This window comes from Eutrigla gurnardus (assembly GCF_963514095.1).
Source record: "Eutrigla gurnardus genome assembly, chromosome: 3".
In the NCBI taxonomy this organism is placed as follows: Eukaryota; Metazoa; Chordata; class Actinopteri; order Perciformes; family Triglidae; genus Eutrigla; species Eutrigla gurnardus.
Window position 1 is genome coordinate 16,456,890 of NC_139917.1, and position 22,857 is coordinate 16,479,746.

At 41.1% G+C, this 22,857-nt stretch overlaps 1 protein-coding gene across 3 annotated transcripts in view; it reads left to right on the forward strand.

Annotated features, from left to right (window-relative positions):
- Positions 1-283: 283 nt before the first annotated feature.
- Positions 284-22,857, forward strand: part of pnpla6 (patatin-like phospholipase domain containing 6) — a 29,291-nt gene continuing 6,717 nt past the window's right edge. Inside the window, exons 1-31 of one of the 3 annotated variants that reach the window (XM_084005565.1) lie at positions 284-334; positions 4,431-4,519; positions 6,584-6,640; positions 7,312-7,399; positions 7,515-7,597; positions 7,768-7,859; positions 7,976-8,116; positions 8,433-8,592; positions 8,877-8,957; positions 9,358-9,486; positions 9,655-9,735; positions 9,979-10,114; positions 10,271-10,342; positions 10,970-11,070; positions 11,448-11,627; positions 12,393-12,470; positions 12,654-12,859; positions 13,427-13,558; positions 13,683-13,806; positions 14,429-14,542; positions 14,622-14,697; positions 14,820-14,969; positions 15,149-15,212; positions 15,495-15,663; positions 15,789-15,971; positions 16,171-16,289; positions 16,534-16,690; positions 16,893-17,009; positions 17,151-17,220; positions 19,852-19,968; positions 21,802-21,918. In XM_084005565.1, the coding sequence (XP_083861691.1) occupies positions 4,472-4,519; positions 6,584-6,640; positions 7,312-7,399; positions 7,515-7,597; positions 7,768-7,859; positions 7,976-8,116; positions 8,433-8,592; positions 8,877-8,957; positions 9,358-9,486; positions 9,655-9,735; positions 9,979-10,114; positions 10,271-10,342; positions 10,970-11,070; positions 11,448-11,627; positions 12,393-12,470; positions 12,654-12,859; positions 13,427-13,558; positions 13,683-13,806; positions 14,429-14,542; positions 14,622-14,697; positions 14,820-14,969; positions 15,149-15,212; positions 15,495-15,663; positions 15,789-15,971; positions 16,171-16,289; positions 16,534-16,690; positions 16,893-17,009; positions 17,151-17,220; positions 19,852-19,968; positions 21,802-21,918 (3,442 nt within the window). In that variant the 5' untranslated portion in view covers positions 284-334; positions 4,431-4,471. The remainder of the gene's footprint in view (positions 335-4,430; positions 4,520-6,583; positions 6,641-7,311; positions 7,400-7,514; positions 7,598-7,767; positions 7,860-7,975; positions 8,117-8,432; positions 8,593-8,876; positions 8,958-9,357; positions 9,487-9,654; positions 9,736-9,978; positions 10,115-10,270; positions 10,343-10,969; positions 11,071-11,447; positions 11,628-12,392; positions 12,471-12,653; positions 12,860-13,426; positions 13,559-13,682; positions 13,807-14,428; positions 14,543-14,621; positions 14,698-14,819; positions 14,970-15,148; positions 15,213-15,494; positions 15,664-15,788; positions 15,972-16,170; positions 16,290-16,533; positions 16,691-16,892; positions 17,010-17,150; positions 17,221-19,851; positions 19,969-21,801; positions 21,919-22,857) is intronic. The other 2 variants (XM_084005567.1, XM_084005566.1) reach the window with 2 other exon arrangements.

The following is a 22,857-nucleotide window of genomic DNA, read 5'->3' on the forward strand; positions in this document are numbered from 1 at the left end:
CGTTTTAAATCAAATACCCATGTCGCAGGTCGATTTCCGAACGATTTAGATTGAATCTCCATTTATAGGTTAATGCTGTGTCAATCATCCTGAAGTTATCCAATCATGGTTCGACTGGTAGCCGCCTCCAATTATCATTGGACGCCTACAATATATTCACATATATATAGTCCATTCGCCCCAGCTTTGCATTTTGATTGGTCCATCGTTACAGCATCTCAGCTGTTGATTGGCCAAGATTTGGGTTGAAGTAAAAGAGGAGGGGCATCATCAGAGATGATTTCCGTTGTATGTTATTTGACAGTCAGTGACGGTTGACGGGAGTACAGCTCAGGTAAATGCTTTTTTTTTTAACAGCTTATATATAATTTAATGACACGGTTTCAGTACGGTTGGGGTTAGCTCGCGGTATTGTGCTTAACTGGGACTTTTCATTAATTCAGTAACTAGTGACAGTCAAAACAAGGGGCCACCCGTTCAAATGTGTCAATAACGGCGGAGCTCAGTCTTGAGGTCAAAAAGGCAAAACGAAAAAAGCAACAAAACACATTCACATTTCAACATGAATCATGGCTTCGAGTTTTATTTCCCCATGACGCAACACGCCACAGTAAAATTGCCATAAGTACCGTCGGTAGCTAGCTAACGTCAACGTTATCCAGTGACAGCGTTAGCCGCGGGGATTACGTTATGGATGGGATAGTCAACCAGGTACTCCCTGTCCTGGATGGATGGTTGATTCTGCTATTTTTAACCCCACGAAGCTAACCTAAGAACATACGTTAAATCACGTTAAACGCCTTATGTTTCACCAAGTGGAACTCGCTCATCTTACACTCGTCCAAATATAAACAATAAGGCCTAACTAATCTATTTTGCCACAATTCCCTATAGGCTTCGTGTGACTGTTAGCTAGCTTGGCTAGCGCTACACCACTGCGTCAAAAACACCCACTACTGGTGTGCATCAGCTAAAATTCGTACGAGCTGTGGGGGTTTATTGAAGGAAAACGCAACGTCTCGATGTGTTTACAACTCGACTGAACAATCTTACCAAAGGATTTACGAGAGGTCAGTAAGGCAACACCTCTGTGGGTGCAAATTATGCAAAACTATTTTGGCTGGAAGGAAATATGAGCTGATGTCGACCTCTGAGTTCACCTTGGTCAGTACTTTGCTGCCGCTTGTATTTTGGAGCTTGTATTTAAGACATTTAAAAAAAGTGGAATTAACAGTTTGGCTGGACTTCCAATGTCAAAGGTGACAGACCAGCATGTGTCTAAAATAGTTGGCATAAGTGTTTACAGCAGCACACTCAACCAAAGTCATGTTTCTCTGTGGCCGTCTTCTTCCACTGTAAAATCATTAAAATATGGATGTAGTGCAGTTTTTTGTACCTTGTTGTGTTTAACATTTTCCACATCTTCTAAATGTTGGGTCCAAACTTAGCATCTTCCTGGAATGTTTGTTATTGTGAACCTCATGGCCCAGAAGGTGTATTGTGTTAGGGGAAAACAGACATGATTGTGTTAGTAGTCGGCCCAGGTCTGCCCCTGGACAGTGGAGTCAACACTAGCATCATTGTTCATAGAGAACAATGGGAATAGGCCTGCATGGAGGGAGGCACTGCTAGGAGGCTAGAGGCTGGATACTGTCTCATCTCTAGAGGATAGCAGGCCTGTCCTTTTCTTATAGCCTTATCTACCACACCATGGTGTGTGTAGAGTCAAAGACATCCAACCTAAAGCAAATTGGACATTTACATTTAGGGCATTTAGCAGACGCTTTTGCCCAGAGTGACTTACAATAAGTACATGTGGCGAAAGATTGTAATGTGTAGCAACAAGTTTTGGTTAACTTTTTTTTTATCCAGAATAGCAAAAGTTTGGTTGGGATTGCTGCACAAGAGACAGGGTCAGAAAGGTTTTACAGCACTTAAGGGACAACAGTAACATCCCCAAATTCACAAGCTAGGGTCAATCTTTGAACAGCCAATTTTCAGAGTTGAAAAGGATTTCCAAATGATGGCTTGTTGCCTGCCAAAGAGCAATACATGCACAATTCAACTGCACAATTTGGCTGGTGTTGATTTCGCCACTGAAAGATTGAGACACATATTGTGGATCAAGTGATGATGTGAAAAGCACAGTTTTCTACCAATGTTAATAATAGGTGCCGCAACATTAATGTCCACACTTCCCATATGAGAGATAATGGCTTTGAAACTGCGTGTCCTGTGTAGCAGCATCCTGTGGTTTGTTTATGACTCACAGGGTTACTTCATGTAACAAGACACTGCATCCTCAACCTTTCAATGATTGAATTTCATCCGTGCAGCAGTTCACCCTCCCTCTCCCAGCCACTTATGTTATAGATTTGAGCAGGAAATATCAGATGAAAGATGCAGCTGATGCCAGCCTGTGTTGTTACCTCATATGTAGGCTAGACAAGCACAACACATAGTCATTGTTAATTATAAAAAAATATTAGATTAGAGCTGAAGCATTTTATGAGTTAATTGCTTACTCGATTGACAGAAAAAGAAGTGACAATAATGTTAACGTTTGACTAAACATTTCAGTTATTTTTTTCAAGCAAAAGAAGGATAAAACACTAAACATCTGTATAACTGTAATGTGATTATCTTTGGGTTCTGGATTTCTGGTCAAAGCAAACAAGATTTGAGGACATCACATTGGGCTCTTGAAAGTTGTTATGGCCTTTTTAAATAGTATTTTTATTATCCTTTATACACTAAGCAATTCATCAGTTATAATTATTATTTACATTATCCGTTAAGTTGGGGATTATTGAAGAACTTGGAGCCAATCTTTTGGTATTTGTGCTTTAAAAATAGTGATGCATATCAAGCCATTATTTTTTACTCTTCATCTACCAATATTTACATGCATTCAAACGTCTTTTAGGGTTACTTGGGGCACAGAACAAGAGGCCTGTTTGTAGTCTATTCTATGGTTATGGTAATGTCTTTTCACTAATTGCCTTGAACTTTTGGTGATTAGCCATAAGGCACTTGCTTGTTTATAGGCTTCTTCATGCTAGTGTTGTAGCCTACTTTGTATGCCCTCAAGCAAACAGGGAGTGTGTTGTTAGCCAGCTTGTTTTCCCTCCAGCCTCACTTTCTGCTGGAGTCGTGAGACCGCGGTGGAGCTCGGTGAGCTAAGCTAGCATAGCCATTTATTTGTCCATTGGCAGTGAATGAAGCTTGTTGTCCCAGCTGCAGCACATAGGCCTGTGTCAGCGAATCATTCTGTACTGGCAGATGTGGGCAGAGAGGTGGTATGTAGCCGGCCTGGATGAACTTTAGGAATTATTGCTTGAGTGCAGTAGCTCAGTGATGAGCTCATTCAGGTTATACAGGGCTACTCCCACTGCTTAGATGAGTGGTTGGACATAAGGGAATGAAAACTGATTGCACAGTAAAGGAACAGGCATTTCATGTAATTTAAAATCATAATATTCTGCTTGTCCACAGCTTTTCTCACAAAGCCCTTAAGTTTTATGCTGGTGAAAACATTTCCATCACTCACACATAATAATATACAAACTATGCTCACCAATCCCCAATACGAGTGGTACCAGTTCAATAGGACAGTAAGAAGATCATCCCGTATAGAGGTGTATGGATAAAAAAGAGGGGAAGGGGTTACCATCTGGATAGGTTTTTATCCGTTGTCTATAGCCTGCTGTGTTTGTGTGTATGACAGAGACAAAGCCTGGCCTGGTGTCCTCGCCAGTGTGCATGCTGTAGGACCTTTCTCAGATTCTAGTACTCAGTTGAAGCAACATATTTTCTTGATAGGATTGCTGAGGTAATATTGTAGTTCACAGGAAATGGGAAAGGTCTTATATAGCCAGACACTGGGCAGCAGCCTTAAAGGAAATGTGTGTAGGATTTAGGGGGACTTATGTACAAATGTAATATAATATTTATGTTTTCATCCATGTGTTATCACCTAAAACTAAGAATCATTGAGTTTTTGTTATCTTAGAATTGATCAGCCGTGTTGTGCCTCCATGTTTATCCAGTAGCCCCCCCCCCCCAAAAAAAAAAACAATGCTGGCTCTAGCAATAGCCTTTTGCTTTTCACCTGAAGGCTACCGTGGTGGACATACTTGGAAATTGCAGGGTGAAACTCTGCTCAATCCTTAGGTGTGAATGGATGTTTGTGGATGTCAAGTAATGGATGTGGATGTCCATGGATGCCCCTGAGAAATTAGGGAGATTTACATTTCTGTATGTGATGTGTATGTTTGAGTATCAGTGAACCTATGTATGTTTTCACCTTTTGATAGACCATTTTCACACCAGACAGTCAACCATTCAGCTTTGCTTTTCCTACTGTGAGGAGTCAAAATGTCTTCCATGAAAAAGGCCTGTTTAGTATGTATGTCTGTCTTTATTTCCAGTGGCGGTTGATGGACCATCCCTATGAAGAAACAGGGTTACAATGGGACAGAGTACCTCAGAACAAGAGGTCCAAGGAGACACCAGCGAGGTTAGTTTGCTCACTGATTTATTTGCATAATGGTAAAACACATGTAGGAGAGCAATAAAACCTAGTTATAAACAAGTAAGTGAACTGTGTGGGACCAGGAGTTCATACTGGGGCTAACAGAAATGGGTGTTACAGAAGTGACAGTGCATGATTTTTACTGCCGAAAACAAATTTAATGATCAGTGAACAACCATAGTGATATTACACAAAATGGAGCATACCAGCCCACCAGCTCAAAACTCTGCAAAAGTATCTTGTAGTAGTTAATGGGAAAATTAACTAAGGTTACATGTTTAATGGCAATTACAATGTGCAAACTAGCAGCACAGCACACAATAGCAGCTCATAACTGACATGCCTTTTCCCAAACTTTGTCCAGATGAATGTGGCTGGTATTCTCAGGACTTCTTTCCCAGCTGAATTTGAGAGTTCAAACAGCCACATCCACAGATCATAATATTCACACAATGACGCAGCCTTCCCCAAGTCACTGGGGATTCTGAACCCTCTGAACCCCCAATGAACCCTCTTCAGTTTGTTGCACTCCAGGTTATCAATTTATTGGAGCCATCACCTTTAGACTGTGTAAAGTGTACACTACACACTTTTATTATTTCCAAACCCCAACGTGCCTCCCTGAAGCCTCTACCTAGAGTATATTTCTGTGAGCACATCCTGTCTATGCACTCACCCATCTGTTCGCCCCACTGTCAATATCCCCAGTGTCCAGCTTAGGCCTTTTACCGCCGAATACCATTAGCTCACGCTAATCAATAAGAAATGATGATAGAGATGCAGACATCTGGCTGAACACTGACAGAAGAATAAAAACACATTACTGTTAATCTTGCAATGCTGTATCTGATGGCTACACACACAAACACCGCAGACGTAAACAAACAAGCTTATCTTGGCCATATGATCTCCACTCCCTGCACTTACGGCCTTGTTTTGATGTCTAAAGAAGTGCTTAGTGTGATGTTCATTGAACCAAGTCTCCTAAATTTAGCCAAATGGAGTAACTGCACCGCTTTCTTTCATTCCTCCGTTTAGCTGCTTGATTTTGGAAGGAAATGCACATGAACAGACCATTTCATACTTGCCCCTCATCGTTCTTGGTTACTTTCATGCTTAGTTGCTTATTTGTCCTCCTCTGCCTCGCCCAAAGTCCAGCTGCATTAATTCTTGTTGTCAGCCCATGGGCTTTGTCTGTATGCAGAGAAGCTACACCCCCTGATGGCAGACCTTATTATTATTCTACATCCATGTGTGACTGACATGAACACATTTATGTGGGTGGAACTCAGTTAGGACTAGATCAGTATTATAGATATGTTTATGTCTATTCTAAGGCAGACTAGACTGCCCCTACCACTGGAGTCAGTTAGGACTTAGGGAATCTATGGGCCTGATATTCAACACAGATTATCTTCTCGTGACTCACACTGTGGCCTTTCTGGAGGACTAAACACCAAGCCTGATCTGGTATTCTTTTATTATCATCTTATTCGTCCCCGCTAACATTAAGAATTCATTCAAATTCTGCATTATTTGGATCTATTGTAGTAAACACAAGCTCAACTTGGCCACAGGACCTGTGCACTCCCTGCAATTACAGTTTTTTTTCCCGAACAATTATGTACAACAGGCCTTGTTTGTCCATCGTTTGTAGCCAGTGAATTTAACAGCTACACATCTGGAATCTTCTGTCTGAACTCAGGGAGCAGAGTAAGGAAGCTGTGATAGTCAGGGTGTTTGGCAACATAGTTGGAAGATACATGTAAGGGCACGAGCAAGGAGAAAGTCAGATATATTTTTCCATGTTCATCCCCTTCTCCTTGTCACTGAAAACAGTTAGACATTTCTGCCTGCAGGGCAAATCCCTTATTGTCACATTCCATTACACTTCAATGGCACTGAAACCTTCAGGCCCACACAGTACTTCAGTCTCAATGCACTGTAGGTTTGCAGCCACTGGGTACGTGATTAAGCAACTAAAACGTTGTAGAAGTTTTTGTTTTTTGTTTGAAATAGTAATTTCTCTGTATTTCTCTGTTAAATTAGGACGGGCTTAATCAAAACATCAAAATATTTGTGGAGGAGGAACTGCAGACGAGCATGGTGAGTGCAGAAAATTGCATTACTGCCTTCCTTGTCAGTGTTGCAACGGATCACGAAACTCACAGTTCATTGATGAGCCATATTGGACAATACAGATCATTTTTTGTTGTTTTGCTTTGCTTTAGCAGCTGTAAGACGAGGCTTGATAATATTTATTTCACCAATATCCTGAAAAATGATTCCAACCACTATGAAATCATTATTACATTATGTATCCGAAGCTGCTTAAAGCTAGTATTAAAGTTTATTAAACAGGTCATGATTCCCTCTCTAATATATTTGTATTGCTGTGTGTATAGCTATAGTTATTCAGGTTTACCACCCAAAACCAAATTCTACAAGATAACACATCATGATAACGTTATAATTTACCTTCAGCCAATTCTCATTTTTACTGAAAAGAGCATGAATGGAGCCTCTGTATTTAGTGGTGCAACGGACCATTACACCTCTAAATACCACACACGTTTCACCATGGGAAAAGAGTCAGAATATAAGAAAATGATATAGCTCAATAATATTTAGAAAGCACACGCATGTAAATTAAATAATGAAGTTGTACTTATAATACATTAAAACTTACTTTTTCAGCCATTAGCTTTTTTTCATTATGCAGCCTTTGACCTTTTACACACATCAACCCGCCTCCTTTGTTCCTCTTTTCTCTTCAGATGGTGGGGATGGTGATCGGGGCAGGCATCACCATAGTCCTCATTGCCATCCTCATCTTCTTCATCTTGCGGAGGATCCAGCTTCGAAGTCAGTAATTACTCAGAACCTTTCCTCACCAAGCATTGAGAACACACAATGACAGTCATACAAAATGCAAACTTGCATGTTTTTCTTCTGAAATTCGCCATTTCTTATATTTCAGACATCGAGGCACAGGAGGCACCAAAATATCGCTTTCGCAAGAGGGACAAAGTCATGTTCTATGGGCGAAAGATCATGCGCAAAGTGAGTGTATGATGGAAAATGACAAAACAGTCAGGTTGCAAATTAGCACTGTAGTTATCATGGGCTGGCTTTGAACTACAGCCAGTCCCATGCCATTGCTCTGGCTTTTTAATCTACTGCAATGGCTATATAATGGGAATACCTTTTTTGACCAATATGTTTCGCAACAGGTCTCGCAGTCTACCTCTTCCCTGGTGGGTACATCCTCTTCTTCTCGGCCACGCCTAAAGAAGAAGCAGAAGATGCTCAACATTGCCAAAAAGTACATCAGAATGGCCGCTCTCATAGACAATCCATCTTCTACTCCTGTCATGGCCAGTTCACTGCTGGTGGTTCACAAACATTCCCATCTCATCCCACTCTCTTTCTGCTGTGCAGGATCCTGCGCTTTAAAAAGGAGGTGCCCATCCTGCAGGCCAAGGAGCCCCCTCCATCAGTACTGGAGGCTGACCTCACCGAGTTCGATGTGGCCAACTCCCACCTCCCCTCTGAGGTGCTCTACATGCTCAAAAATGTCCGGTAGGTTTGTCTTCTTTTGTCATATGTAATTGTGTTAGTGTTCGAAAGTTGATTTGAATGATTTACAAGCAACTCCTGTGAGACATTAACATTGCTCCCACAGACATGCCTTTTGAGGCGTGTGGTGTTGTTGTGCAGTGGTTGCTGAGCAAACTACTCATAAAAGCTCAAGTCAATAACATTCCTCACAACTGAACACAGATTTTTAAAAAAGCCCTGCATTTTCAATATAAAAACAGATTGGTGTTCACACCTGTACACACCTGTGTGCGCGTGTGCAGAAACCGCCTAACCTCTCTGTTGTCCTTCACTGCAGTGTGCTGGGTCACTTTGAGAAGCCCCTCTTCCTGGAGTTGTGTAAACACATGGTGTTTGTGCAGTTCCAACAAGGGGAGTACGTCTTCAGGCCAGGCCAGCCTGACAGCAGCATCTACGTGGTTCAGGATGGGAAACTAGAATTGTGCCTTACTGGAACGGTATGCAAGCTTGTGTGTGCATGCAGGCCCTTTTATCCTGATAACCTGTGAATCGTCATAGATGTTTTTGTGCTTGGGGGGTTATCTGATGTGTAAAAACTTACTTCACCTGGGAGCAAATCTACTAAGGGGCGTAACCATGGCAGAGCTCACTCAACTCATTAGCATCTATTAACATTTGACTCGGATAATCTCATTAGAAAACTAAGGGGATATGGCTGTCAGCAAACATTACTCTCTTAGTAACAAAACACAAGTTAGTTGATGTGTCTTTTTTCTTTCAGGATGGCAAAGAAAGTGTGGTGAAGGAGGTTTACCCGGGAGACAGCGTCCACAGTCTCCTCAGCATCCTGGATGTCATCACAGTATGTCACACTTGTGTACACACACGCCTCTTCAGTACACACACAAATATGATTCAGATAGTCCTGAATAACATGCGGTCGTGGCATTCACTCTGTGTTGGACCCCACCCAATTCCTTGCTTCTCATGTCATTCACATTAACCAGCTGACTCATCCAACCAGCTCCACTGGCATACACGCAACTCATACATTGATCTGTAGTTTAATGAAAATCCTGGATGAAATCATGATTTCAATGCCCATCTTAACTGAATGGTTAACATGATAACAAAATATTTTATTTTTAAAAGTTACACCAAAACATTACTACAAGAACTGACTAGATGAAGCAACCTCTCACATCAGAGCCTCTTAAAATATGAACATTTTCTGAAGTATTCTTTGGGATCTTTCTGTCCAGGGCCACCAGAAGCCTTACAGAACTGTGTCGGCACGGGCTGCAGAGGTTTCCACCGTTCTCCGTTTACCTGTAGAGGCCTTCCTCTCTATATTTGAGAAGTACCCTGAGAGCCTGGTGCGGGTAGTACAGGTGAGTTGTGTGTGTAATTCTGTTGATTCCTTTTTTGGATCTCTCTCTCCCTCCTCCCCCTGTTTCGCTCTACTGTTGGTTAGAAGTGTATGCACTCATAAAACTGAAGTGGTTTTGATAGTCATTTTGCATGTATGGGAAATGACACTTCCTGTGGTATCTGTTCAGATTATCATGGTTCGTCTCCAAAGAGTGACAGTCCTGGCCCTGCACAACTATCTGGGGCTCACCAATGAGCTCTTCAGCCATGTGAGTTTAACACGCACACACAGACCACAGTAAACCAGGCAAGTCATGCAAACATCTGCTGGTGATGTGGTTTGGCATTCGTTAGGAATTCTGCATCATTAGCTAAGTACACATGCTGTTTTTATTATTATTTTGAGTTGCTAAATGCTAATGTTGTGTCTCTGTTTCCACTCTCCCCCATCACACACACATACACACACTATACCACCATACAAACAACTATACATACCACTTGTCCTATAGGAAATGCAGCCCTCACGTCTACCACCTCCGTCTCCCCACCCGACTCGCACCAGTCCCATCCGCCATGGTAAGCGCTTTGGCAGCCTGACTGTACCCGAGGAGCAACGGGAAGCTGCCATTAAGGGTGAAGCCACAGGTGGGGAGAATAAAATAGAAAACAATTAACTCTTCTGTCAGTCTGAGATGTGGAGAAAATTAATTTTATATTTAGTAGGCTCTCATTTTCCTCCAGTGTTTGTTCTGTGTTTGGTTTCTTATTAAATGCTTTAAATGTGCTTTCCTGTACGTACAGGGGAACAAGGGAAGGATGGAGCGTCAGTGCCAACTCTTAGCAGGACCATCTCCATGCCTGTGGACATTGCTGGTGAGAGATAATATTTTATTAATGTTCTTAAGTTTACCAATAAGAGGATATGTTTGAACTCTACCACAAACAGTACTTGAGATGAAATATTGCTGAGATACCCGAGAAAAAAGGCCTAAAACTAGCCCATGTGGCTCTTTTATACCTGTCCCAAAGACACTATACCTGAGGCCTGTACTACGAAGCAGGATTGGTTTCAGTCTTATGGTTCACTTCTTATCTGGTTGGATCGCCATGATACTTGAGGCTGCACACCTTACCTATACCGGGCCAGTTTATGTTCACGATAACAGCTCGTACCAAAGCACTGCCTTCTGATCAATCAAAGCTCCATCTGCAGATTGTGAGATAATATTACACAAATGGAACAAAGGTCCCAAGGCTGGAATTGGACTTGGACACTGGTGTGTCCAACATGGTAGTTTATAGTTGATGAAACCCATAGATAAAAGATTTAGGACCATTTTGAGTAAACCTTGCTACACATTGATACGCACACTTTGGATTATTTAACTATTATTTTTTTCTGTTCAGACATAAAATTCACTGAAAGTTAAGATGTAGTTTTTTCCACTTAACAAAAGCAGAATGCTGATTTAAGACTGAAAATCTAATTTTTGACTGCAGGTATACAGAAAAGTCTGAGATCGGACTTTGACATGGCATATGAAAGGGGACGGATATCTGTGTCTGCAGAGGATGGCAACACCCCTCCTACGTTTACTCGGGTTAGTACACCACAGACTCCTGAAACACAAATGAGATAAGGTTGACTTAATTGACCTCCTTATCAAATTTTGTAACGGCACCAACTGCCACAGGCCATGAATTGCAACAAAGTAATATTATCATTAAGGATTTTTTTCTCTACACTTTGTGATATTAAAATATTTATTTCTTCCAAAACTTTATATCGGTTTTGAACATGTAAGCGTGAAAAAAAATCATATATTTCCAGATTTAATGCTGAAGTCTTAGATGATCATCTCATCTTGATAATTCATAGATACTTCGTAGTTTTTTTCCTTTTTTTTTTTTTTACTGGAGGAAGTCCTACTTTAGATTGAGACTTCTCAAACTTTTTCTTGTATGTGTACCATTCCAGTCTGTATCTCAGGACCAGCGGGAGAGGAGGGTGACCGTCGATGAGGTTCCCTCAGGGATTTATCTGTATCCAGAAGAAGAGCCAGGAGTAGACAATATATTTACACCGATATCCAGTCGATCCAATGCTGCTGTGTTTGAAGAAGCTGAGAAAGAGATCCTCAGACTCATGAAGATTGAGGTTTGTTTTGATTATTTTGCTAATTAACAGGGTGTTAAGGGAAACACAATAAAGCATAACTTCTTGTCAAATCGTTTTCATACACAATGTACACAGTGTATACATTTTAGCATTGAAGTCAAACACAGGGACTGTAAACAAAATGCTTTTTTTAAATCACATGCTTTTTTTTTGTGCATTTTTCAGCTGTAGTACAGCAGGATCTTAACATGCATACATTAGTGCAATGGTCTCCCAGACATCATACTGTATACTGTAAGACCAAATTCTCAGGGATTAAGAAATAATAATAGGCTCCTTACATGAGTGAGCACATTGTTGCAAATATAGTCATCGGAGCATCTGCTGGCAGATTATGATGTGGAAACTGGGTCAATCAGCAGGCCCACTCTAGAGGAGCTGGACCTGGTCTGTAGATTAGGGGAGGGCGGGGTCCAGTGTCATGCTCCGGTACTAAGACATGAGCTGTTCCTGTGTTTTTGATAACGCATAACAAAAATATGCATGCTAAATAAGCTTAAAACACAATTAAAATCCAGAAAAAAACTGTTGAATACACACGTTTTGTGCAATATGTTGTAAACCCTCTCTGTGGGCCTCTGAGTTGGTATTGCTACACTTGATATTTCAAAACATGATGTTGGTGTTGCAAACTAATGTTGCAGGTTAACAAAGTGGAATGAAGACATTTCATCCACAATGTTCCTCCACGTTGTCTCCTTTATTTCTACTTGATTTTTTTACTGTCTTTCTTCTTAAATCCAGGATCCATCGTTGTTAAATGGGAAAGTGACTCTGCATCACGCAAAAGCTGGAGCAGTCTTAGCCAGACAGGGAGACCAGGTACTTATAACACAAGACATACTGGACCCATTTTTCTGAAAAGGAAATTGATGTGAATGCCTTGTAAATAGACTAACTCAATCATTGCAAGAAAGTGTTTTAAAGTGATTTTAAAGTGTTAGGTAATACAGCAGCAGTTATTTTTATCTTTTTGGTTTTTGTTTTCTCATTTCACTCTTTTAGGACGTGAGTCTACACTTTGTCATGTCTGGCTGTCTGCATGTCTACCAGCGGATGATTGATAAGCAGGAAGCCGTCTGCTTGTTCGTGACTCATCCAGGGGAGATGGTGGGCCAGCTCGCTGTGCTCACTGGAGAGCCTCTCATTTTCACCATCAAGGCCATCCGTGACTGTACTTACCTCAAGATCTCAAAGTCTGATTTCTACGAGTGAGTTGATCTCTTAGAATGTAGGCGAACAACAATGACTGTTATTTGTTAATTTTTTTTTTTTTTTTTTACATTCCATATTCAGCAGGAAAAACAAAATATATTAGTAATTATCCCATTATAAGTCCTACAAGGCAATTACACATTCATCCAAAGCCTTCAAATGATCAATTTCTAATAGAAGCTTTCTATGCAGACTGGTTGATTTGATTAGATTTTATTTTATTTTCAGAAAATGTAGCAAAATATGTCTTTTGTCCTAAAATGAACATTGTTTTACATAAATACAAAACATTGCACCAAACAACCAAACTATACATCAGCCAGTAGGTAAAGTGGGTTCACTGCAAACTATGTAATTGCTCTCCTTTACATTCAGTGTTTTTTTACACCCAGGGACACTGAAGCCTATGTCAAAGCAACCCATCATTTTTAAATGTTTTCCCTTATCTTCCATAAATGCTAATTTTTTAATTCTTTAATTTGCTATAAATCATCTGCTTACAAACAATGTGAACACTGTATTGCCAGTATTGCTCATCCTGTGCTGTATGCTGCCCCCTGCAGGATCATGAGAGAGCAGCCCAGTGTGGTGCTGAGTGCAGCTCACACGGTAGCCATCCGCATGTCCCCTTTTGTCAGGCAGATGGACTTTGCTATCGACTGGATGGCTGTGGAGGCTGGCAGAGCCCTCTACAGGTATAAAGAGAATGTAGCTTCCTTTTTATGAAACTGTGCTTGGCCGTTGCCCTGTTTCAACGTCTCATCTCTGTTCTTAGGCTCAGTGTCATGGCTACTGTAATATCTGTGTTTATATCTGCAGACAGGATGACCAGTCAGACTGCACTTACATTGTTCTGAATGGGCGTCTACGTTCAGTTATCCGCAAGACAAATGGCAAGAAAGAACTAGTTGGGGAATATGGCAGAGGAGACCTCATCGGTGTGGTGAGAACATGTTTTTTCAAGTCTCATCCTGCCTGCATGTAAAAAAACCCTCTGCTATCAAAATAAAATATGGAGCTAAAAAGGAAAACAAATGAAAGGCTGATATTTCGAAGCCTTGATGAACTGCTGTTGTGAGTAAAATAGGATTTTATTGGAACAATTTTATCAAGATGTATTTTTTCTACTAGATCAGTTGTTGAATCAGAAATGTATAGTGAATACTATCAAATATTTTTTCACCATTTTGACTGAAATGACCAGCCCAATCAATCTTGTTGTTTGAATTGTCCACCGTTATTTATCATTATTATTATTAATATTATTAGTGCTGTACATTCAAAGTTTCTGTTGCGGTTTAAAATGAAACTGAAAAGGGGGAAACATTTATTTTTTGGTTGTCATGGTTATATAACAGCCATCCTGCCCCGTTAATGATACAGGCGTGCCTTCCTTTGTGTGCGTGGGAAACAGTTTTTTTCCTGCAGTGAAATTGTTTTTTTTTTTTTTTTTTTTTTTTTTGCGCCCTTTGCCACTTTTTTACTGCCCTCATTATACCGTTTTAACTAAAATTATATTTTTTTAGTTCTGAAACATGTCATGGTGAGCTTGCCCCATACTTTAGGTGGAGGCCTTGACCAGACAACCGAGAGCCACCACCGTCCACGCTGTGAGAGACACAGAGCTGGTCAAACTGCCCGAGGGAACACTGAACAACATCAAAAGGCGATATCCTCAGGTCAGCATCTTTCTCTTGATCTGGTTGTGGCTGTTGTGGTGTATGGCCGAAATGGTACTGATTCTTGATGTCTGTTAAGGTGGTGACAAGGTTGATCCACTTGTTAGGCCAGAAGATTCTGGGGAACCTGCAGCAGGGCCGAGTGCCCTTTTCAGGTAAGATGATCATAAGGATTTTTTTTTTTATGTTCACACAAACATACTCCCTCGCTAAGTCTTTGTGAGTCCAGCCTGATTCATTTGATGCTCCATTTGAACACTGTGGTCCTGTTTTCCAGGTTCATCCTTGAGTCTGCCCACTATGGCAACCAGTGCTGATGTCACCAACCCTGCCAGCAACCTCTCCACTGTGGCTGTCCTGCCTATATCTGATGAGGTGCCAATCAATGCATTCAACCTGGAGCTCAGCCATGCCCTCAGTGCCATTGGTAGGCCTCCAATGTTTTCATTTATTCACAACCGCCTCTGTTTAGTTCTTTGTTATACCAGACGTATACATTACTCACTGGGATGATGAAGTAAGGCAGATTGGAATACACATGGTTTTACATTGTTTTTTGTATTCACACACCTTACACTGCCCTTCTCTGTTGTTTGACACTTGCAGGGCCCACGCTGCTATTAACAAGTGAAATAATCAGAGAGCGACTTGGTGCCTCTGCTTTGGACAGGTCTGTTCTTTTTCAGATCGGTTGTGAGTCTCATCATCACAAAAGCTTTTCAACTGCAACTTTTCTCAATTATTTCCTCCTTTTTTTGGCCCTTATTTAAATTTTTTAATTATAGATCACTATGATTTCCACTCAAGCTGTTCTTCCTGCCTTTTTTCTATTACATATTCTTTGGTCCCCTGTCAGTTTCTAGTCTGCTCAATCACTCAGTCAGTGTCTGTTTTTGGTCTATTATCACATGATTTCCCATAACCTCATCCCTGCTTTTTTCCTCTCCATCAGTATCCATGAGTACCGTCTCTCTGGCTGGCTGGCCCAGCAGGAGGACATCAATCGGATCGTCCTGTACCAGACTGACATCAGCATGACCCCGTGGACTCAGCGCTGCGTCCGCCAGGCTGACTGTATCCTCATTGTCGGCCTGGGCGACCAGGAACCTGCCTTGGGTGAGGTATGTGTGTATCTAGGAAAGGAAAGGGGGTACAAATCCTGGCAACAAACAGACCTTTTAGATACAAATGCATACATCTCCTCTATCTGCCAACTTTTGTCTCATCCTCTTTTCTTCCCCTTCAGTTGGAGCAGATGCTGGAGAACACAGCAGTTCGGGCGCTGAAGCAGCTGGTGCTTCTGCACAAAGAGGATGGGCCGGGCCCCTCCAGGACCGTTGAGTGGCTCAACATGCGTAGCTGGTGCTCCGGTCATTTGCACCTCAAGTGTCCCCGCAGGGTCTTCTCCAGACGCAGTCCCAGTAAATTAGTACGAAGCAAACTTTACTGTCATTTCTATCTGTTTCTTATGAGATTGTGCTACATATATATGCTATGTATCTGTGACTACATTGAGCTTTAAAAAAAAACTCCAATCCAAATCACAATTGGCGTTCTAACATGAAATATGTGCATAGAAAGGTGTTGCTTGTACTGTATTTCCATGTGAATTTTCTATGTTTGTTCAGAGGGATGTATATGAGAAGGTGTTCGAGAAAACTGCAGACAGGCATAGTGATTTCTCTCGGCTGGCCCGAGTCCTGACTGGAAACAGCATTGCGGTTGTGCTGGGAGGAGGGGGAGCTAGGTGAGAAGCCACCCACCTGACATGAATATAATGTAATGTGTCAGCAGCCCTAAAATCCCCTTCATGTTACCATTTTGTAAGGTAATGGAAGGGAAGGGTTTTTTCTAATGTCAAAAAAACATTTGTCTTATCTTAACTTAATTCTGATCATGAAAATGTACTCTTTATCAAAGGAACTTCACAAGTTTTTTTGTACCACTCAGCTTACAATATTTGAAGTCATCTAGTGTTTTCCACCGTACAGAGGCTGCTCTCATGTGGGTGTGATCAAAGCTATGGAGGAAGCGGGGATTCCTGTTGACATAGTGGGTGGGACCTCAATTGGCTCGTTCATTGGTGCACTGTATGCTGAGGAGAGGAGTGCTGTCAGAACCAAACAGAGAGCCAGAGAGTGGTCCAAGGTACAGCAAAAAAATCTATATCCATTCATTGAATTTTGTCTTAAAATGGAAACGGTTACATTTACCCAACAACCTTCAATTCATTGTCCATGTATTAAAAGGAGAATTAAATGGTGATAAGCGGAAACCCAACTTTGCAAACAATAATAGGTCATAGACAGTAGACTTGTGTCCGATTTCTCTGTAATTTGTCTTTCAACAGTCAATGAACTCGGTATTCAAAACAGTCCTGGACTTGACCTATCCTATCACCTCCATGTTCTCTGGTTCTGCCTTCAACACCAGCATCTATAAAGTGTTCCAGGACAAGCAGGCTGAGGTGAGGGATTGCTGTACAAAGCAAATTTTCAAGTTCATGCACTAAGGTCTGCCTGAATACAACATGGTAGTGTTTTTAAGCAGTCACTGGGAAAACAATTGTGACATGACAGTGATACTGAAAGACCCTCTGTGCCCCCAGGACCTGTGGCTGCCGTACTTCAACGTCACCACTGACATCACAGCGTCGGCCATGCGTGTTCACCAGGATGGTAAGTGACAGCTGAGCTGACTGCAGTGGCCGCCGTGCCCCTTTATCATATCGCTATTGTGATTGGCAGTAATTATTTCTTTCTTTTTTTTAAAGCTTTATAAGCTCCTTTTGAAGTAGAGTGTTTAAAAGGCTCAAGGTAGTGCTAGCTCTATGGGGAACACACAGAAGGGCATGAGTAATTGCTTATGTCAACATTTAACACAGCTCTTTTAATAATGCTGCTTCGAATGACAGAGATCTAATGTGTGTTTTAATTTTATCAATCTATTTTTCAAAACAGTACACACAGCAGTCCGTAAGAAGTACAATAGCACAGTAACTAAAGCTATAACCTAAGTGGATATATGGCATGCGGCACTGTAGCATTTTTACTTTTTATACAACAAGGCACAACTTGGGGCAATAAACAAAACATGTACTGACCTGTGCATCGTCTAGAGTGACGGAACCGCATGCACATAGATTTATGTTTTCATGTGGATACTAGGTAATTGTGTCCACCAGCTAGAAGACAGGTAGACAATTTAAGTTCCTCACAAAACTTGTAGTATACAAGTAAAATGTAATGATTATAATCTATAAAACATAAGGTTCAGAGGAGATTTTGTAAAAGAAACATATTATGGATGTAAGGGAGTGTGAAATAACCCAACTGTATTGCTTCATTTTAGTTGAAATCACACTATTTTGCAGTAAACATGCCACTTACAATCCTGTTTGGAGTATGCCACAGCCAAGGGCTTCGATTTCACTAAATATGTATGAAAGACAACATTGAGGAGATGTCTCTACGCTTGTGTCCGTATTTACAGAAATAAATGTCTTCTGTTTGACTTGCGTAAAAAAATGCACCATCACTAACATTAAAGTAGATCCTGAAAGGACCCTACCACCAACCCCGCAAATCCAGTGTGCTATTTGCTATGCCATGAAAATTTGTAGCATAATCAGTGGAAGTCCAACTTGTAATTTGTTGTGTTGTGCATCAAATAAAGCCACTGCTAATTTCTTTCTAATGGCAATATTTTGAAATCAGAATTGAGTTATAATTCAGGCTGATCACTGGATTTGAGGGGCTTGCTTATGTTTGCGTCTTGGCATGTAAATTAATGAACTGCTGGAGCAAAGCCTTTTCCTCTCATTGTTCCCGTCATCTTCCTCTCTCACTTATACTGCACTAGTTTCTTCTTTTTTTTTCTTTTGCTTTCTTTCATTTTTCCAATCGTCCTATATATTGATTTTCTTTTCTGCCTCTATTGAACTTTTCTTCGTATTCCTCCTTAACTTATTAATTTTCATACACTAAATTATTCAAGCTGTAGATTTCTCAGTGTTTTTGTCTCCATCACATTTATGTCTAAAACTCCCAGATTATGCCCTATATATTTACCTTAGATCAGGTCTTTCTGCACATAGAGAGCGAGACCACCGATCCATAGGTTACAGCATAGACAAAATAACGTGTAGTCGCTGACCCCCCTCCCATGTCTGTGTCAACATGTAGGATCCAGAACACTCCACCCTGCTTTTTCATCATTGCTCCTTAATGACATCCCACATTGCTCACTCATCACCATTCTGTGCTTTCTGTAGTTTTTCTGGTGTGTTTTTGTCAAACATCGTTGGCTTAGAGCTATTCTGAATGTCACTTTAGCTCCAGTCATTGGAAAAAAAAATTGTAGGAAGAATTGTACGTTGTTTTGATGGGTGTAAGGCACACAGTGTCATGAGTTTTCATTACATCCTGTGGTTTTTTTTCAAAGAGAAAAACTACCCGACTGACAGCCTGAGGTCTAAGAAAACGTATGCACAAATCGCAAATCTTTCCTTTTCCTTTCCTTAATTTGCAGTTTTCTCTTCAGTCTGCATTTTGAAGAATTTAGTTTAACGCCAAACAGCACTTCTTGAAATGACGGGCTCTCTCTCTCTTTCTCTCCTTTATCTTTCTCTCTTGTGGTCTTTTCTGTCTCTCCCTCTCTGCTTGTCTTTCTCCCACCTTGCTTGATCGGACAAGTTACCTAACAACGCTAATGCTATCTTTTTTTAATCTGATTAATGAACACATCAAACCAACATACTGTTTTTAGGTTAAGCCACTTTACCTGCATCTTGGTGTCATTCATCTGACACATTTGTTGTCATTTATATCAAAGCCTGGTTTTGTTTATACTGAACCTATATATGCCGTTTGTAGTCAATGTTATTGTGTTGATATTTTGGTATTTTGTCATCATTCTCAACAAAGTCTATCACACTTCCTTAATCAGCCTTTCAAATAGTTTAATTTAGTTGGCCATAGAGCATACTTTTATATGTAATTGGCTTCCCTGAAGAATTCCCTGCATTTGGTTAGAAACCGTAGCCATAAGTGAACAATGTTGTTGATATTGTATTCCCCTTCCTCTCTGTCTTGCTCCTGGCAGCCTCTTGCACTCTTCTTCTCTATGTTGCGGGCGTTTCTTTCTCTCCATTTCTTTCTCTCTCCCTTCTTATTCCTCTCCTTTTCAGCATTCATCTCTCTCTCTCTCTCTCTTTACTCTGTCTTTCCTGCTCTCTTTTTTTTCATCTGTGACATGAGTCCGGCCCATATTTGATGTGTTCCTCCTTCTCCATTTCCATTTCCTGACAGGTTGCGTCTGGCGATATGTTAGAGCCAGCGCCTCCTACACCCCCTATTTACCTCCCCTGTGCGACCCCAAGGATGGCCACTTGCTTGTGGACGGTTGCTATGTTAACAATGTCCCAGGTCAGATTTTAAACACCCGCTCACCAAAACCTCCTCCCCCATCCCCGAGTCGACAACCAGCCACTATGCTATCTTCCTCCTCTTTCTTGTCCTCACCCTCCCAAGTTCTCACTTGTAACAAACCCCACCCTGACCAGGTGGACATTGGAGCCCATGGTTTGGAAGGAAAGACTAAATCCACTTTTTGTCTTAGAATTGATCCAACTAGTGCCTCATCTTTCACTGGCCAAAAGTACATACTATTTACTCCAATTGGCTTTGAGATTCACACACATAGCACACTTTCTCCAGTTTGCTTGGGGCCACCTCTGAATATAATCATTGACTTACACTCACTTTCTTAATAGGTGTGAGGTTATGTATGTCTTGACATCCATGGGTCATGGAGAGATGCATGTCTTCTTCTGGACCCCTATATTGTTAAACATTTACCTTCACCTTTTATAACTACAAAGCTGTGGCTTGTAAGCATCACTTCACTTGCTTATTTTGATATATTTTTACAGAAATGCAGTTACTTAAAGGAAGGTAGCTCAGCATGGCTGATGTAAATCAAACTAAAGTGGTTTTGATTTAGCTGTATTTTCAGTGTGAGATCGGGTATCAAGACTTGACAGTAGTTTGATTCAAGGAACGCTGAAGCCGTTGAAGGTGACCCTCCCTGGAGATAGAGAATGCCTGCACCATGTCAATACCGCATCTGTCTGTTGTTGTGAATCATTGCGCGTTTCAATGGGCCTGTCCTTTGGACTTAGCTGCAGCTTGTTTCCCATGAGGAGGTATTTGTGAAATTGCTACCATTTAATTTCCATCATCTCTACCTACAAGAACATGTCCAGTCCCTCCTACACAGCACCTGTCCTCTCCCCTGGCTTTGCTTGCTTCTATGTGCATGCCAGTGTTAAACACTGTGAGCCAATCATTCTCATATATATATATATATATATATATATATATATATATATATATATATATATATATATATATATATATATATATATTCATTCATTCTCGTTATTATTTATTTATTATTACTCAGGAATATGTGTTCTGGATCCTGCTGTTGTTGCATTGTAGCTCCTTTACAAATGGAATAAAAACTCCAACAAACATATTGAAAGCTGTAGGTAGTAATTTACCTCAAGTCGTATTTCAGTAAAATACTTCTTCCTCAGCATTTACACATACTCCGTGCACAGATGCACCCCTCGCTTTTCTCTGTGGTGCTCCTTATCCTTCCAACCCATGCAGCACCTGTCCTGCTCCTGCCCCCTGCTGGCACTGAGCTGGACTGCAGGACTGGGCAGGCTGGGTGCTTTCCTGCCATGTTCATGGTGAAGGATCTCCAAGCATTGTCACAACGTCTGCTGCTGCTCTTGCTCTGTCTGTCCATTACAATATTTCAAACTTATTTTCCTCAGGTTATGATTGGTTTCAATTTTAAAATTTAGTATCTGCGGATTATGTTTTTAGAAAGAAGTAAATTCATATGATCGCATGTCATAAAGCGTGGATGTTGGGACACAGCTTGGAGATCCAAACAGCCTTGGTGCTCTGTGATGGTTGCCATTTACTTACCTTACCTTACGCACAAGTCACACAGGGTCTCTGTGCAAGGTAATGAGGTTTGCCGTGGTGTACAACAGAGTCGAAAGGTGGGCAGAATCACAGTCCTAGCCTTTGCAGGGATCGGCTACCTTCTTCTGTCCGACCTCCCTCTGATGTTGGGATTGCGTTCTGTGTCGACACTAACCTGAAAAACATTTAGCAAACATTATTGAGATGTTATCCCTCCCCCCTTCCTCCTCCCTCCTTCCCTCCCTGGTGTGTCAGGCTCTCTGTGGCGCTATGTACGGGCGAGCATGACCCTCTCGGGGTACCTGCCGCCTCTCTGCGACCCCAAAGATGGCAACTTGCTAATGGATGGTGGCTACATCAACAACCTGCCAGGCAAGTAGAGGTGGTACCCCCCCCAACACACAGTCCTCAATGTCCACCAAACCCCTGTCCCCCAGAGGAAGTAGGGAGGTGGAGTGAGGGAGTGATTATAATGAGGGGTTTATAGGCTGGGTAAGTATATAGATGTGGGCTAGTCTTAATGCTAATGGAGGAAAGTCAGGTGGCAGTGGAGGAGTGTGCTGAGTTTTCCCCATCTGAATATTGAGCCAGTTCAAACCATCAATTAAGACAAATTCAGTCTGAATCAACCACAAAAAAATTATCCTAAAACCTGAGTAAGCTCACTGAGGAAACTATTTATCAGGCCCTGGAATCGTCCATATTACTAGATGGGGGAAAAGTCAGCATTAAGAGTTATATGTGGATTCAACTGTATATAATGACGAGATTACACTTAAACTAATACCACATTGAATATGGGATTGTTGTATTTGTCGGTCAAACAGCCTGGTGTCAGAAAGGGGGCAAATTAAAAAGGGAGGCATTGCATCAAATTAAAAGAAAAACAAAACAAACAATTACAGGTTTCTGACATTGAAACCATAGTGTGATTTGTTGCTATTTATTAATGCCGTAAGACACTGGTCTGCTTTGAGATTTAAAGTCTGGTTCCCCTCATGTTGAAATGAACACTTTTCTGTAGAGCTGGGAAATGATTCAATATTATCCTTTATTGTTTTTCAGCAGAATCATGTGGTCATATGATTTTATCATTCTGTTGTCCAAATTAATGACTCCAAGCCAATTGTAGCTTTTGATTATTTTCTATGAGGTTATGTATACATTTGTCAGGTTGTGTAATTTTTGATATCAGGAAATATCCTTCTTAATATTGTGATAATGATCTCCACTGCCCAGCCCTACAATTATTGTTCATTACTCTGAGGCTTCATTTTAAAAGGATCAGTATTTGCTTCCATTTCAACCAGA